The sequence below is a fragment of the Antrostomus carolinensis genome, unplaced genomic scaffold (assembly GCF_000700745.2).
Source record: "Antrostomus carolinensis isolate BGI_N321 unplaced genomic scaffold, ASM70074v2 scaffold50659, whole genome shotgun sequence".
NCBI classification, from domain to species: Eukaryota; Metazoa; Chordata; class Aves; order Caprimulgiformes; family Caprimulgidae; genus Antrostomus; species Antrostomus carolinensis.
This window is the reverse complement of record NW_010338860.1, coordinates 62,946-76,850: the sequence shown is the minus strand read 5'-3', so window position 1 is coordinate 76,850 and position 13,905 is coordinate 62,946. Positions and strand designations below refer to the sequence as shown.

General features: G+C 38.7%; 1 protein-coding gene across 1 annotated transcript in view; it reads left to right on the top strand.

The window, feature by feature from the left end:
• The first annotated feature begins 9,239 nt into the window (after positions 1-9,239).
• The window catches only part of CDYL2 (chromodomain Y like 2), a 25,019-nt gene continuing 20,353 nt past the window's right edge, over positions 9,240-13,905 (top strand). Inside the window, 1 exon segment of the mRNA XM_029086910.1 lies at positions 9,240-9,828. Coding sequence (XP_028942743.1) covers positions 9,648-9,828 — 181 coding nt within the window. The 5' untranslated portion in view covers positions 9,240-9,647.

Genomic DNA, 13,905 nt, shown 5'->3' with positions numbered 1-13,905 from the left:
CTTTTTGACTTGCTGCTCTGTCAAATATGTATTGATCATTTCAAAAATACTTGTCTCTTCCTGTACACAGTAGCTAGAAAACAAATCTTGTCATTGGATAATTCTTCACACCATACTCAAAAATTGCTATTGCTATTGCCTGCGTCTTGGAGTAACTACCCAGTACATGCTCTGATTGTCCTTTTCTCCTGTTTTCTGACATAGAGATTTAATTTTTACCAAGTCATTGCTACAATAGAGGACAGATTCCTTGAAAATATCTGCAAATCTATTACATTGTCCTCTTTTGAAGATCACTAAAATTCACTTCCCAAACCTTGGTAAGGAGAGTGTGTTGTACAATGGCCACTTAGACTGACCACGATCACCTTGCAGCCCCTCCATATGGTGTGGTACCCTCCTGTTGTCTCACATCTTCTCCCTGGTGCATAAGCTTTGCAAAGCCACCAAGCTCCCCTCAGAGAGTTCTCCTCAGCTGTCACACTAAGTTGGTAAAGCCTCTCTGAACAGCTGAAGCTCATGTTCACAATGAAATCCTAAGTAAGTCCTCAGCATCTATGGAAGCCACCAGCTCCCCAAAAACTAGCCTTTCACTTTTTTGTGCTCAAGTTTACTACTTTGCTGTAAAAGGTGTAAGAAAGTGTTTCTCCACCTACCACACAAGAGCATGTGGTTTATTTTATGACAGTTGTACCAGTAGCATTTGTAAAGCAATGAGTCACTGAGTGGTAGTACAGCAGAGAAGTTCAAATATTTATTTATAATGTATTACAGCTGAACCTTTGTGTTTTTTATATGTGGAATCTTCACTTCTGCTTAAGTGGGATGGATATAAAAGTGTTGAACTGAAGTCCTGGCCTTGAGCTGAATCTGAGTGAAGCCCATATGGTGGAGAAAAAGACTGAGTGAACTGTGCAACAGAACACTCAAATAAGCTAGAACAGAACAAGGTAAAGGAGAACAAACTGCAAATGAACATAAAAGAAAACAGACAGCATTATTTTTTTCTAATTATTTCAGGTACAGTTTTTATGCCAATTAATAATTGCTTCCTGCATTCCTGGATTTGCTTTAATGTTGGTGAAAAGCACCTTTAGTGATAGTCATATTTTTATTTTTTAACTACTGCTTACGCATTTCCACATCTGTTTGGAAACTTGAGTAATTTTAACAAATTCCTGGCAGTTTTAGTGAAAGAACTGTGATATGTTCACATAAACACTGGGGTTTGCTTAGAAGTCTCTTCAAGTCCTGCTCCTGTTCCTATAAACTGCTTTTAAAATAAAAGTAAATAAAAACCTTGTGGTTTAAATCCCAGGATTCCTACTTTGATTTTACTTGCATCTAAATAAATGGGGAATAACCCTGCTGACTTGTAGTGCTGTAAAGGAAGCACAGGCAGAATCAGGTCCTCACTAGGTTGTGCTAAACTCTTCTTTTTTCCTGATAAACACACACGTTTCCCACACACATGCTCTCAGATTGTATAAAACTGGAGAATCCCATTGAATTCAGCAGAAAAACATTGGAGGAAGTAGTTTGCAGTATTAGAAAGCTGAGCCATACATGTGTCCAAAACAGGCAGCTCTTTGGAGAGCTTAGCAAAATATTTTGTCTCCTTGAATTTAGATTTCTCATTCATCTTTTAGTCATCTGTGCCTGTCACAGAAATAGACTGTACAAGAACAGTTCTGCTTAAAGCAAACTTCATCCCTGTCTCAATTCTCAGATCAGCAGCGTATGCTAACTGTGTTTTTAAATCTCTCTTACGAAGAGCAGCATTTATTTTTTACTTTGTTGGTCTACAAACCAAGAAAATTTCTGTTGTTTCTAAATTTAAAGTGTGCACTGTAATGTACAAAACAAATTTAGCACTATAGTAAAAATTAACAGCTGTACTTCAGTACTGAAATAAAAGTTAGCATTTATCATCAAATTCAAACCTTCTAGATATAATTCTAACAGATTGATCCTGAAATAAATCACACTAGTAAGTTTGTAGAGGATATGTTCAGAATTGATTTCACTTTTTAACATAAAGGGCGTCAAGAACTTGCCCTGCTTCTTGCTTTCCTTAAGAAATATGAACACTAATTGCCCAATAATGAACTGATTTATTGTACGGAAGAAAATGGGAATTTGATAAATTAAATGCATCATTATGCTTCAAAAGAACTTGAAACCCCCATGTTCTTTGGATTTCCACGTATGTTGTATGTGATGATTCATGTTTGTAAGTAAAAGGGATTTAAACCATTAATGGAGGAAGAGACCCAAAGAGGTCTGCCCTACACTGCATGACAACAGTTCTTCTGATGACATGGGTGCACACTTGGACTGCAAAGGAAAAAAATCCTGCGCTTCCTCCATATAAAGAACATCGTCAAGATTGCCTTAACTACTGCTAAAGAACACCTTTATATTTGAGTGCACCTTTCTTGCACCTTTGAAAACTGTCCTGCTTTCCAAATGAAAACTTAAAATATTTTTTACAAAATGATTACATTTAAGAATGACCAGCTGTTTGCTGTGCAATCTATCAACAATAAGCCTGGGGCAGAAGTATGTTCTGTATCATGACCGTATCCAATATGAAAGGGTTTCTAGGATGGAATTGCCTACAATGACGGGGACTACACGTGTTGACCAGAAGTCCTGTCCTGGTCCCTGTGTCATGGCTGAATTTTCTTTCCCAGTCCTTTCCCAAGTATTGGTCCATACAAAAATGCCCTTTTTCCAGTGCAAGATTCTTGTGTCTATTATTATTCCTGTTTGGTCCCAAAACCCAGGATTGTGCCACCTCCACCATGGGTATTGTTTACACACATACACTTAAATATCGTAATAAAAGAAAGGGATTGAGATTACATCCTGAAAGTTACAATGGGAGAGGAAAATGGCTTTCACAGACTGGGAGATTTGAGCACTCTAAGTTCTGACCAGGAGAAAGCTGCAGGAAACAAAATGAGGGAAGACAAGGGCAGGAAAATGGTTCTGTTAGTAGAGTCAGCAACAGGGACAGATGGCATCAAGGGGGAAACGCAGCCCTTGCGAGGAGCTGGAGATGTGGCACCAGGGCAGTTTTCAGAAGAGCCAGAAATGAACAACTGAGTGACCAGAGCAGAATTTCAGTTTCAGTGAGACTGAATTTCAGAGAAAGGTGGGACTTCCAAGAAAAGTGGCGTAAGGTCACAAGAGATACGCGTCTGCGTGGAAGCTGTGGTTGGCTGGTTTTTCTGCAGGCTATCAGCCAGGGCTTCGTTTGAGCCAAACCAGTAGTAACAGTAAGCTCCTTTGCCTTACACAAAGAGGAAATCATGTTGTTGCTGTAAGCATGGAGCAAGGCTTATGCTTCGGTTTCTTTAAAATCCCTGGATGCCAGGGAAGGTAACTAACAGAGCACTCATGCAGGCAAAATGCTGGGTCCAGAAAAGCCTCAGGAATGTGCAAACACCGCTTTTAGCAGTAATTTCTAATTGTCTCATCACTGCTGTAAAATACAACTAACTTGCAGTGCGCTTCTGCTGGTCTGTATAAACCTGGAACATGGAATCCCGTAGCAGGAAGCCTCTGTGGTTTTACCATCCATCAGGAGAGGAAGATCAAAGATGCAGGTCTGCCTACAGGGAGCAGCAGGAGTTTTTACACCATTTATTTGTTCTGTCCTGAGTCTTTATGTGTGTGTTGGAGGACACAGGTACCTAACGCAATGGTTTGCAACCATGGTTAACATGATGTAGGCTTTTTTCCAGTGAAAATGCGGAACTTTCAGGATTTCCCTAGCAGGTTTCACACTTCTGATTCTGAGATTGTAGAAAATTAAAAATCCATATGCTTAAAAAGAGAAAAAGAAGAGAATAAAAAGCAGTGTCTTTTTGACATTAACAGAGTGTTCACTGAATTTCCTGGGAAGATGTCATTTGATGTTTTTCCTGTGAATAATTCAGATGAGGAATGTCTTCCCTTTCATTTTTATGACTATCCTGCTCTTCTGCTTTCATTTTGACCTTCCAGGTAACTACACAAATTTACTATTGGGGGGTTTCATAGCTGGCACACTGATGGGATCTACTCTGGTTTTAAACTATGTCTCAGATTCTGAAGAGAGACCCAGCATCCATTCTGCTGTTATTTTTCTAATGTGAAAACTGACTGCTTCAGGAGATATGGTGCCATATTTTTCTTACATCTGGAACAAATGCTTCAGTTACCAGATTTTTAGAAATTAAATGCAAATACAAAAGAAACACAAATAAGTTACAAATGCAAGCAAGCAAGAGATTACAACTAATGAAATACATTATATCTGAAAGCAAAGGTATGAAAAGGAGGAAGTTAGGGCAATAATGAATTTTTAAAAGACAAACATGTTGAATCAGATGGCCTTTATCTCCCTCAGAAATCTTGCTGCCTTTCTTTCCTTGGCACTTTCTTCTAATACCCTTCCAACACCCTGAGGCACAACATGGGACAAAGACCTCCAGTGAAAAAAAACACATAAAACAGTACAAGTCCTGTAATTTATAGTAATGAAAAGCAGTTTTTCTAGTGTGTGTCATGAAATGGGTCTGCTGGCTGTACTGTGCACTAACAGAGACCATCTGAGCATCGCAGATTACAGTTTAAATTGTTTACACAGATAGGCGTGGTCGAAGAAGAGGAGGTGACATGTACTTCTTTTGGAAATCTCTACATAGATAAGGAGTTTTCCAAACCTTTCTGGAAGTTTATTGATCTCATGGAAGGTGTTTTCTGGGAGCATAAGGATCGTTATTTATGCTCTGCACAGCTCCTGTGAACTGTGAGATGAGTATGCTGTGCTCTGATTTTACAGTTACATCTGTAGAAATAATTCAGTAGGAATTACCCTTTTTAAACTTAGCCTAGATTTTTTTTTTAATAAGAGGACAGTAACACTGCACTGCTAAATGAGTGATTTTGACCCTGAATCTGCTGTGCATATATAAGAACTTGATCACCAGATGACAACATTAAGTTTATGAAGCTCTACAAATTTGTACTATAATTGATGAGTATTTTTTTATTTCATATTAAGTATAGAATACAAAATTTTTTAAAGGATTTTATTTATGACTTTCATCCTGGTTTGTGCAGTTGTGTATAGCACTAGGGTTGAGGCTATTTGGAAGCTAAAAAGTGTGTTTCAAATGCATTTGCAGAAATGCTATGGTTTCATTCCTTTTGTTCTCTTTAAACGTATTTATATGGTAACATATCAGCACCTCAGTTCATCCAGAATTAAGCAGGAGGAGCAGGGAGGGAGAGAATCTAGGCAAGTAATGGTGTCTGTCAATTCTAGCTCTCTCTTAACTGTGATGCCCCTGAAAACTTTGTCATTTCACTTGTATCAGATTTAAGTACTTAGTTTTCCAAAACAAATATAGTGAATTCAGGGATTTGGCAAACTGTAACTACCAAGGTCACTTTTGGGAAGATGTTATTCAGTTCTCATTAAAGGCAGAACTGAGGGGAAAAATGGAAAATCAGACATTGAAGCCGTAGATATTTTCTGCATATTCTCAGAGCTGTGTATTGCTTATTCTAGGGAAGGAATGAAAGTATTATTTCTATTAATCACTAGCTGTCACAGAATTATTTCTCATTAAGAAAACTCATATGAATTTGTGTAACCTTTATTAAATGCAGAAATATTGTTACTTTATATACTACCTGTTATAACAAATATACTTCATTAAATAAACAAGATTGCTGTTTGTTATTCTTGTGGTCTGTGAAAATGGGACACACAGTACCAGGTGTGGGGAAAAACCTGATAGTGATGCCTCCCCGAAGCACTTGGCTGTGTGCAGTGAGGGAACACAGCGGCACTCGGAAGGGACTGGGTATCAGGGAAGAACTTAGAGCCCTGAAAAAGAAAAGGGACCATGTTGAGAGGTCAAGTATGTTTGGTGCTACCCTCAAATGCATTCAGTAATGAACAATGAGGTGATAATGAGGATGAGGCAAATATCTGCTCAGACTTTCTATGCACCATTAGTCAAGCCAGTGGCTATGGTGGCTGAACCAAAAAACTCAAGGAAAACAATTAATTTTGGATCAACCTTTTTTTTTTTTTTTTTTCATTTTCTCACCAGCAAAACAATAAACTGGGAAAAGGGTTGACCAGAAATAAACCATTTTGTCTACAATTTATTTAGTCCCTCTTTATTTTAGTTTTGTTAGTTAAATTGTAATTGAAACATTGGTAGTTTTGTTCTGAAAATGCTGTAATGAAATGCTTAGTCTTTCCCAAATACATATGCTTTCTGAATATTTTTTCTGAAACCATTTATTAAATTTGACCCAATTTCATAAATACTTTTGTTCTCCTTTCATGATGTGTTGAACCGGTTAATCGCATTCTCCATTGGCAGTATTTTGTTTCCCAGGAACAAAGACCACTCATGTTTTCTCCTTTTATCTTCTTAATTGAAATGCATAATGCCTCATCACCAAAATACTTGAGTGTTTTCCATATTAAAAAATGCTTTCCAAGAAACCTCTTCCCTTCACTTTTCCTCCTTGTAGTAAAGCAACCATGTGAATATGAGAAATGAGTATAGTTAAATTTAAAGATATGTGCATGAGTGTAAGAACAGTGATGTTTTTTATACACAGTTGTGAAAATGGCAAGGTATTTGCCCATCCTTTCTGAGGTTCTTCCTTCAGTGACCAGGTGGGGGAATGTAGCTGGTGCAGTCCCTCGAAAGAAAGAAGTTACTCGGAGGTAGCATCAACCTGACGCAGTTTGTGTTCCACATCCAAACTCCTGAATTACAAAGGGAGGGGAGTGCATGTATTGTGTAGCTAGTCCAGACAGAACAGCACTACACCAGATTCCCTACAGTAACAATAGATGTGCTCTGCTGAGTTTAGCAGCAATTTAATTTTTTCCCCAAGACATATATATATATATATGTTTTGCTCTTTGGTATAGTGAGCTGCAGTAATGAAAGTAACAAATCCACAGATAACCCAGAGGCCACTACAGAGTTCTGTGGTTCAAGGTACAGTCTCTCTGGCTAGTCCCAGATAGGAGGAGGAACAGTATTTAAAAGCCAGGGGTAATTTGGACAGCTGCTCTCTATAAAGTCAACAAGATCATAATAAGTGTATTAGTTGGACAACTGAAAGCCACACATCCCAAATGAGGACCAAAAAGAGTGAGTTCTTTTTTTTTTGTGAGGACTTTTCCTTCTTTTCAGACAAATGATCTCAAACTTGCCTAAGACTGAGCTTCAGTTAATTGTTTTGCCACACGGAGCAATCCTGAAGGACTCTGTGCTAAATTCAGGGTAACGGTGATGCCGTGCTTTGCTTCCGCAGTGGTTCTGTGCAGATGTGTGATAAGAGGGAGCACAGGAACGAGCTGTTTGGGAAGCTGCAGTTGAGTGCCTTGGAGAAAGCTGTCCACTATGACTCAGACACAGATATCTTAGCACAGTTCCCATGTAAATGAATTGAGATAGAAGTATAATGTTTAGTTGCTAATTACATTTAGACTCCTTTGGGGAACCCACCAAAATTTCTAGGAATGTACAGTTCCAGCCAGTGAACAGACAGAATTAATCCACTGGTTTGCTCTAACAGGGGACCTAAAAAGAACAATTATTTACAGTGCTGTGATTGCCCTTCTTCAAGGTTAAATTCTCCATACAGATTCCACTGTTGCTTTTCACATGAGATGATTATTTTGAAGAGCAATGAAAACTATTACATTAGCTACCCACTTATTTATTTTTCTAAATTAACAATAGTGCTTTTGGTTAATGATAATGATTTCTTTTTTTTTTTTTCATTAGTGGCATCTTTATCCATCATAAGCCACATTGTAAAAGAATGAAACTTGGGAGAGACTTAAAAAGGTTTTCTCACCATAACCTGATTTTCCAGCAATGACTTTTCATGGCAGATGTTTGTCTAACACAAACTTTGTTCTAAAAACCCTCCATACCTTCCCCACGTTACCTATTCTGATGCTTAATTCTTATTACCGTTACATCATTTTTCTTGATGACTTGATCTACATTTCGCTTGCTGTCCACTGACTGCGCTTGGGTTTTCATATGCACTCTCCCTCTAGCTGAGATCTTGCCAGTGCTGAGATAGCACAAAGATTTCTTCAGTTGTGCAGTCCATTTTCCACAACAGCATGATACTGTTAATTCACATTCAGCTTGCAGTCCCAGTATAGTCCTTTATCCCTTGGTGCAGAGATGTTCCTTAAACTGACATTCTCTAGGACAAGTTAATAAAATTCATTACTTCTGCGTAAGAATCCTGCCTTTATGCCTTTCATTTGTCTTTTTTTTTTTTTAATCAAGATACTCACAAATCTTGTGTATTTACTCAAACATTGCATTCATAAAAATTACAATTTTTTATAAGTTGGAAGTACCAAAGTGAATGTACAGTGCTGCAAATAAGATCTTTGATCTAAAAGACTGTATTTCATTACAATCAGTTCTCTGATCAAGATAGTTTCAAGACATGAAGAAGTATGGGATGTGTATAGGGACGTAACGTGTGGATTCAGGAGAATGATCAGTAACAATATAGCAGAAGATGCTTTATTTAGCTCTTTCCCACAAGAGGTAGCTGAGGAATGTCACAATATTAATCTCATTTTACATCAGAGTTGTAAATCATGTTTTCATTAATAATCTTCAGACTCTCTCTTGTTTCTTCACGTTGGAGCTGTTGCAGGTTCCCAGATCAGATTTGATCAGGTGTTTATGTCTATTCTTAATGTTTTCAGAAGGGGAAATGGCCTTGCTGTCAAAATACCACTGGGGCTACTGCATTCTTCTCCTGTATTGCCAGGTCTGTTCATGGGAATTCTCTGTCGAACAGAAACACATAACACTTGATTCCTCAATATTACATCAAGTAGTTCGTACGCGTGCCAGGTAGGTTCTCATCAGCAGTCAGCGTGGTCTTTATAGGATCCAATGGGAATATGGTGTTGAACTGCATATGAAAAGAAGGTGAATTTAGATCTGTAAAATAGGTTGCTACATTTTGGCTAGCCTGGGTGGCTCTTCCTGTCAAGAGTCATTTCATGGTTTAGGCACGACATTTGAGGAGAATCTCATGAATACTAAGGTGCTTTTACAATGTCAAGGAAGCCTTTCTAGCTGTAGATGAAGAACATTGTTTTCATGAGCAAACTTTTTCTTTCTAAGATGATACTTTTTTGTTTTTTCTTTTAGGTGGAGAGGATTGTAGACAAAAGGAAGAACAAGAAGGGCAAATGGGAATATCTCATCAGGTGGAAAGGCTACGGAAGCAATGAAGACACCTGGGAACCTGAACATCATCTACTACATTGCGAGGAATTTATTGATGAGTTCAATGGACTACATGTGACTAGAGAAAAGCGATCGAGACATGGGAAACAGGCCAGCGCTACAAAATTTTTACGGGAAAGCCGAGGGTCATCTTTTGAGAAAATATCACATAGACCTTCTGAATCTGGGAAGTCTAAAGGGTCAACACACAAAAGGAAGAGAATTAATCCATCTCTTCAAAAACAGAAAAGAGGATACGCAGCAAAGCCAGCATCTGCTAATGACAGGGCTGCTAAAACTGTGACTTACCGAACTACTCCCAGCGGTTTACAGATCATGCCACTGAAAAAGCCACATAATGGTCTGCAGAATGGAGACGGCAGTCATGAAAAAGATTCTAGACATTTTGGGAATGGCTCACAACAGCAAAACATGGATTTAAATGATCGTGAAGGAGAACAAAATTTGTCCAGCGTGTTGGAAGTTAGTAATGATTCCCCTGTTGTGAATGGAATTGGTATGTGATTTAAACAACTACAGTCTTTGGGCGGGAAGGGGCGAGGGGGGCGTGTTAATTGCAGCAACTGCACGTAGAGAGTCCCCTCGTGGAAAAATCATTGTCGTGCTACTCAAGTGAAATGGTGAGAAACACATAAGCAAGTTTCATGCTCTTTTCCCATATAATATAAATACCATTTTATTATCAGTTGGCTTCTCTCCTTCCATTTCCCACGGAGTGATATGAAGTGTGGCCTTTGTCACCCGCCTTTGCAGTGTAAAGTCCTTGTGGGGGAATGATGACAAGGCACAGAGTAGGAATGACAACAGAGGTATGTGTAATACTGTAACTTTGGTTTTGTGTATCACCAAGTAACAGATCACTTCTCAGTTCTATGTGCTCAGACCCCATGGTCTAGAAAGATCAGGATTATTTTAGAAATAGAATTAATACCACCCTTGCTAAAGCATCCTGGTAAGTATGGCTGCATAACGTTCAGGTTCCTCAGTATTAGCGCTCGTCGTACTCAGGAGTACGCAGAACTGCCAGGTCCTTGTCACTGACAGCGACTGGATATATCAGAAGTCACAAGACATACTGTAGGGGAAGGTACAAACAGCCTTGAAGTGAACGAGAAGAAATAGATGAAATTCCTTTCTTATCCTCATAGTTACTGACTGGCTCAGTTCTCAAAGAATAAAGGTTTATGGTCTCTATAAATACTGTTCAGTTTAATGCAGCTAAGTAGCTTCTCATTATCTGTATTTGTCCAATTTTAATTTTTTCAGTCCTACCAAATTTAAAGCCTCGATGGTGCTTTGTGGCAGTAATTTCCAGGAGTTAACAATGAGATGCACATTTTATTTGATCAATGTTTTGGGTTTGGGGTTTTGTTTGGGGGTTTCTTGCCCTTTACTTTTATTGAATAAGCTCTTGTTCTTCTATGAAAGGATAAAGACGAAGATGTCCTATGAGTCTGTAGGCAGCTCCAGCCTTTTAAGCCTTCCTACCACATGGAAGACTTTCTAGATTCCTGGTAGTTTTCAGAATCCTCTCGTGCCTTTGGTGCGTGGAGTGGGTTTTTTTAATACCTTTTAAAAACAGCAGGAGCTGTTTCAAATTATTTCCTACTGCTTACTGATATAGTGGCAATACAAGCTTTTGAGAATTATTTTTTTCTGCTGTTACACACTGCATAAAGGTTTTCATTGAGTGATACACAGTTGCTCTTAGGTTTTTTTCCCTTGCTGGTTACAGTTAATTTAGAATACCGCTATATGTATGATTCCTTTCATTATGCACTTAATCTGCTTTACTGTTGCCAATTCACCTTTTTCTTATGACTCAGTGAAGCTCTTCAAAATCTTTCCTAGTTTTTACTCTACTTACTTTGTATTCCTTTCAAATTTTCCTCTCATACTTCTCTTCCCAGTTCATTAATACGTACATTAAGTAAACTAATCCTTATGCAGGTCCTTGGGGCAGCCAACTACTAATCATTTGACGTGATGAAAAGTAACCATTTGTTCCCATCATTTATTTTTATTAGCCACTTTCTGTAGCCCATGATAGTGCTCATTTCCTTAACAGCTTCTTGTGAATTGCCCTGCCAAAAACTTTTCAAAAGTCAACACAAATTGTATCACCCCACTTTCCATTTTCCACCCTACTGGATATCTAGCAAATGCTGCTTGATTTGGGATGTAGAACTGTCCCTTGCCTGATCTTACTGGTTATATCCTGTAGCTGCTGGGATCTTTTAATCCAGGCATCAAATATCTTGTTAAAGACTCCCAAACTAGCAAAATGTGTGGTCAGCTTTAAATGCATAAGTAGCCCTGATGATGTCAATGACACTTGAGAGTGCAACCTTTTGTATATGAGACTGCTTAAAAAGTTACCTGCTTCTTTAAAAAGACTTGCATATGAATTACAGATGCATATAAAGTTTTTTTTCTTTGCCTTCTTACAGTTTCTGATGAAGTTTTTTTTAATCATTTGTTTTATGTTATTCTTTGAGGAAGTTCTGATACGAAATGCATCTTTAAAATGCATTAATTCCCATATTTTAGAGTCTTTTTTTTCAAATGAAGAACTAACAAAGAACTGTAAGGTCAAATGAGCCTTCCATTTGTCCCCACAGGAACTATTAAATGGCATCCAGAACCCCCTGTTTGAATAATCTCTGTAAGAGAGCTCTATTTCAGTAGAAAGCCGCTTTGCCTGAGCAGCCAGGTGTTCTGCCGTGTACAGAGGGCTCCTGGCCCAACAGCTGATGGATGCAGCTCCTTTAAAATGTTTCTTTATGATAGTTTTAGCATTCTCCAAATCCATCTGTTCTGTCTGTACTTTGCTCTCCTTTCTCCCTTGCATTGTGACCTCCCTGTAGGCAAAAGCAAGAGATCTTTAAATGTCTACCTGGTTCTCATCTGAAAAACCCATACTAAGCAGCACTCCCAAGGTCAGAAATCCCTCCAGTCTTGCTTTATGGAAACCCAGCACATGCATAGTAGAGAAAACTACAAAGAGGAGAGATGAGACTACCAGAGTAAGAGCAGACAGAAACTGGTGAAGAAGGGTCAGAATAAAAGTACTAGCTTTTTTCCTAATATTGCCCTACAAGCTTGAGAGAAGTCACATTTCCTGATAAAGGATTTTGCATCATTTGAAATGTCAGATTGAAGAAACTCGCACTACTCTTCAACAAGTGCAACAATTTACTGAACTCCCTCAGAATTCACATCCACAGGGAAATAGCACAGAAGATGCCAGTGTGATTCTGCCATGTGTGTCCTCTTGGTATCACAGATTCATTTTAAACAGGACAGATGTCCATTAAAACTGGTCTGAAATTTTACAAATTACAAATGAAAAAAGTTTCAGATAAAAATAACAATTTGTTGAATAACAGAAGTTTTGTTCCAAACATCTTAGGTTTCAAAACTTTCTCCAAATCTGAGCCAAGGTCCCAAGGCTTTGTCCCTTGAGACCGGGAGCAATGTGGCAGTCTGCTTGGCAGGACTCCCACGTTGAGCTTGGAGGCAGCCAGCTATGCCAGAGGTTTCAGGCAGTCTGCCACAGAGTCTGGAAGTCGAAAGCCCAGCGTGCCCCATCAACACTCGCGGGGCTCCCAGGCACTATCTGTAGAACAAAGAGGGAGCCTGGAGGACCTGGGTTTGGCTCCCAGAAGCTGTGGCTCCCGGACAGCCTCGTGCAGAGTCCAAGGAAGCAGATATTCCTGTCAGCTTTGAGATTGCCTATATGGAGGCCAAATGAACGTCAGACTCGTTTCACAGCTGAGTGTAAGAGGGCACAGAAAATGTATATTGAAGTTTTAAGTTGGTCTTGAGATGAAGCCTAGATTTGCAAATCTCAAAAATTCCCAACAATTTGATAACCCAGCTGTAGGCCCAGCTCTCCTACCAGTGTTGGCCTATGGTTGAAGGCCTCCAAAAGCCATCAGCTTGAACCAGTATTCTTTCATACTATAATGATAACTACCAGTGTATTGAACCAAGCAATATAATTAGTAATTTATATACTACAACTAATTAAAAATATATATTTGGTTTGTCTGTGGTATGCCAGTTCTGTTGAAACAAATAATAGCTATTTGAAAACTAGTTTTTGATGACTTCACCAGTGTGTTTGGTTTTGTGTATACATCCACTTGGGTACAAGTGTTTCCTGCTTGGAAACACTATATATACCTATATATAGAACTCTCACCAGTAAGCTATTTACCCCAGAAAGGTGACTGTATACCTACAGATGTATGCACAAAATCATATATGCACTGTAGTGGAGGCCTGGAACCTTGCTGAAGTTGGGACAGACCTTTCTTATCAAAAACTTTCTTCTGTCTTCTACACTCCTGTCATAAGGCAAGTAGAGTCATCTTTATTGACAGTTACTTAAGGCTCTGCAAATTGGAAAATTTTGAAAAACTCTGCAGGAAAACATCCACTGATGCTCCCAGGAGCTAACAAATCCATTCTTTCTGATGATATTTGTTGTCTTCTGTTATCACATTTCTGTTTCTCTACAGATACTGTAATTGAGAGTGATTGTTTTGTCAAGTTTCTTGACAGCATC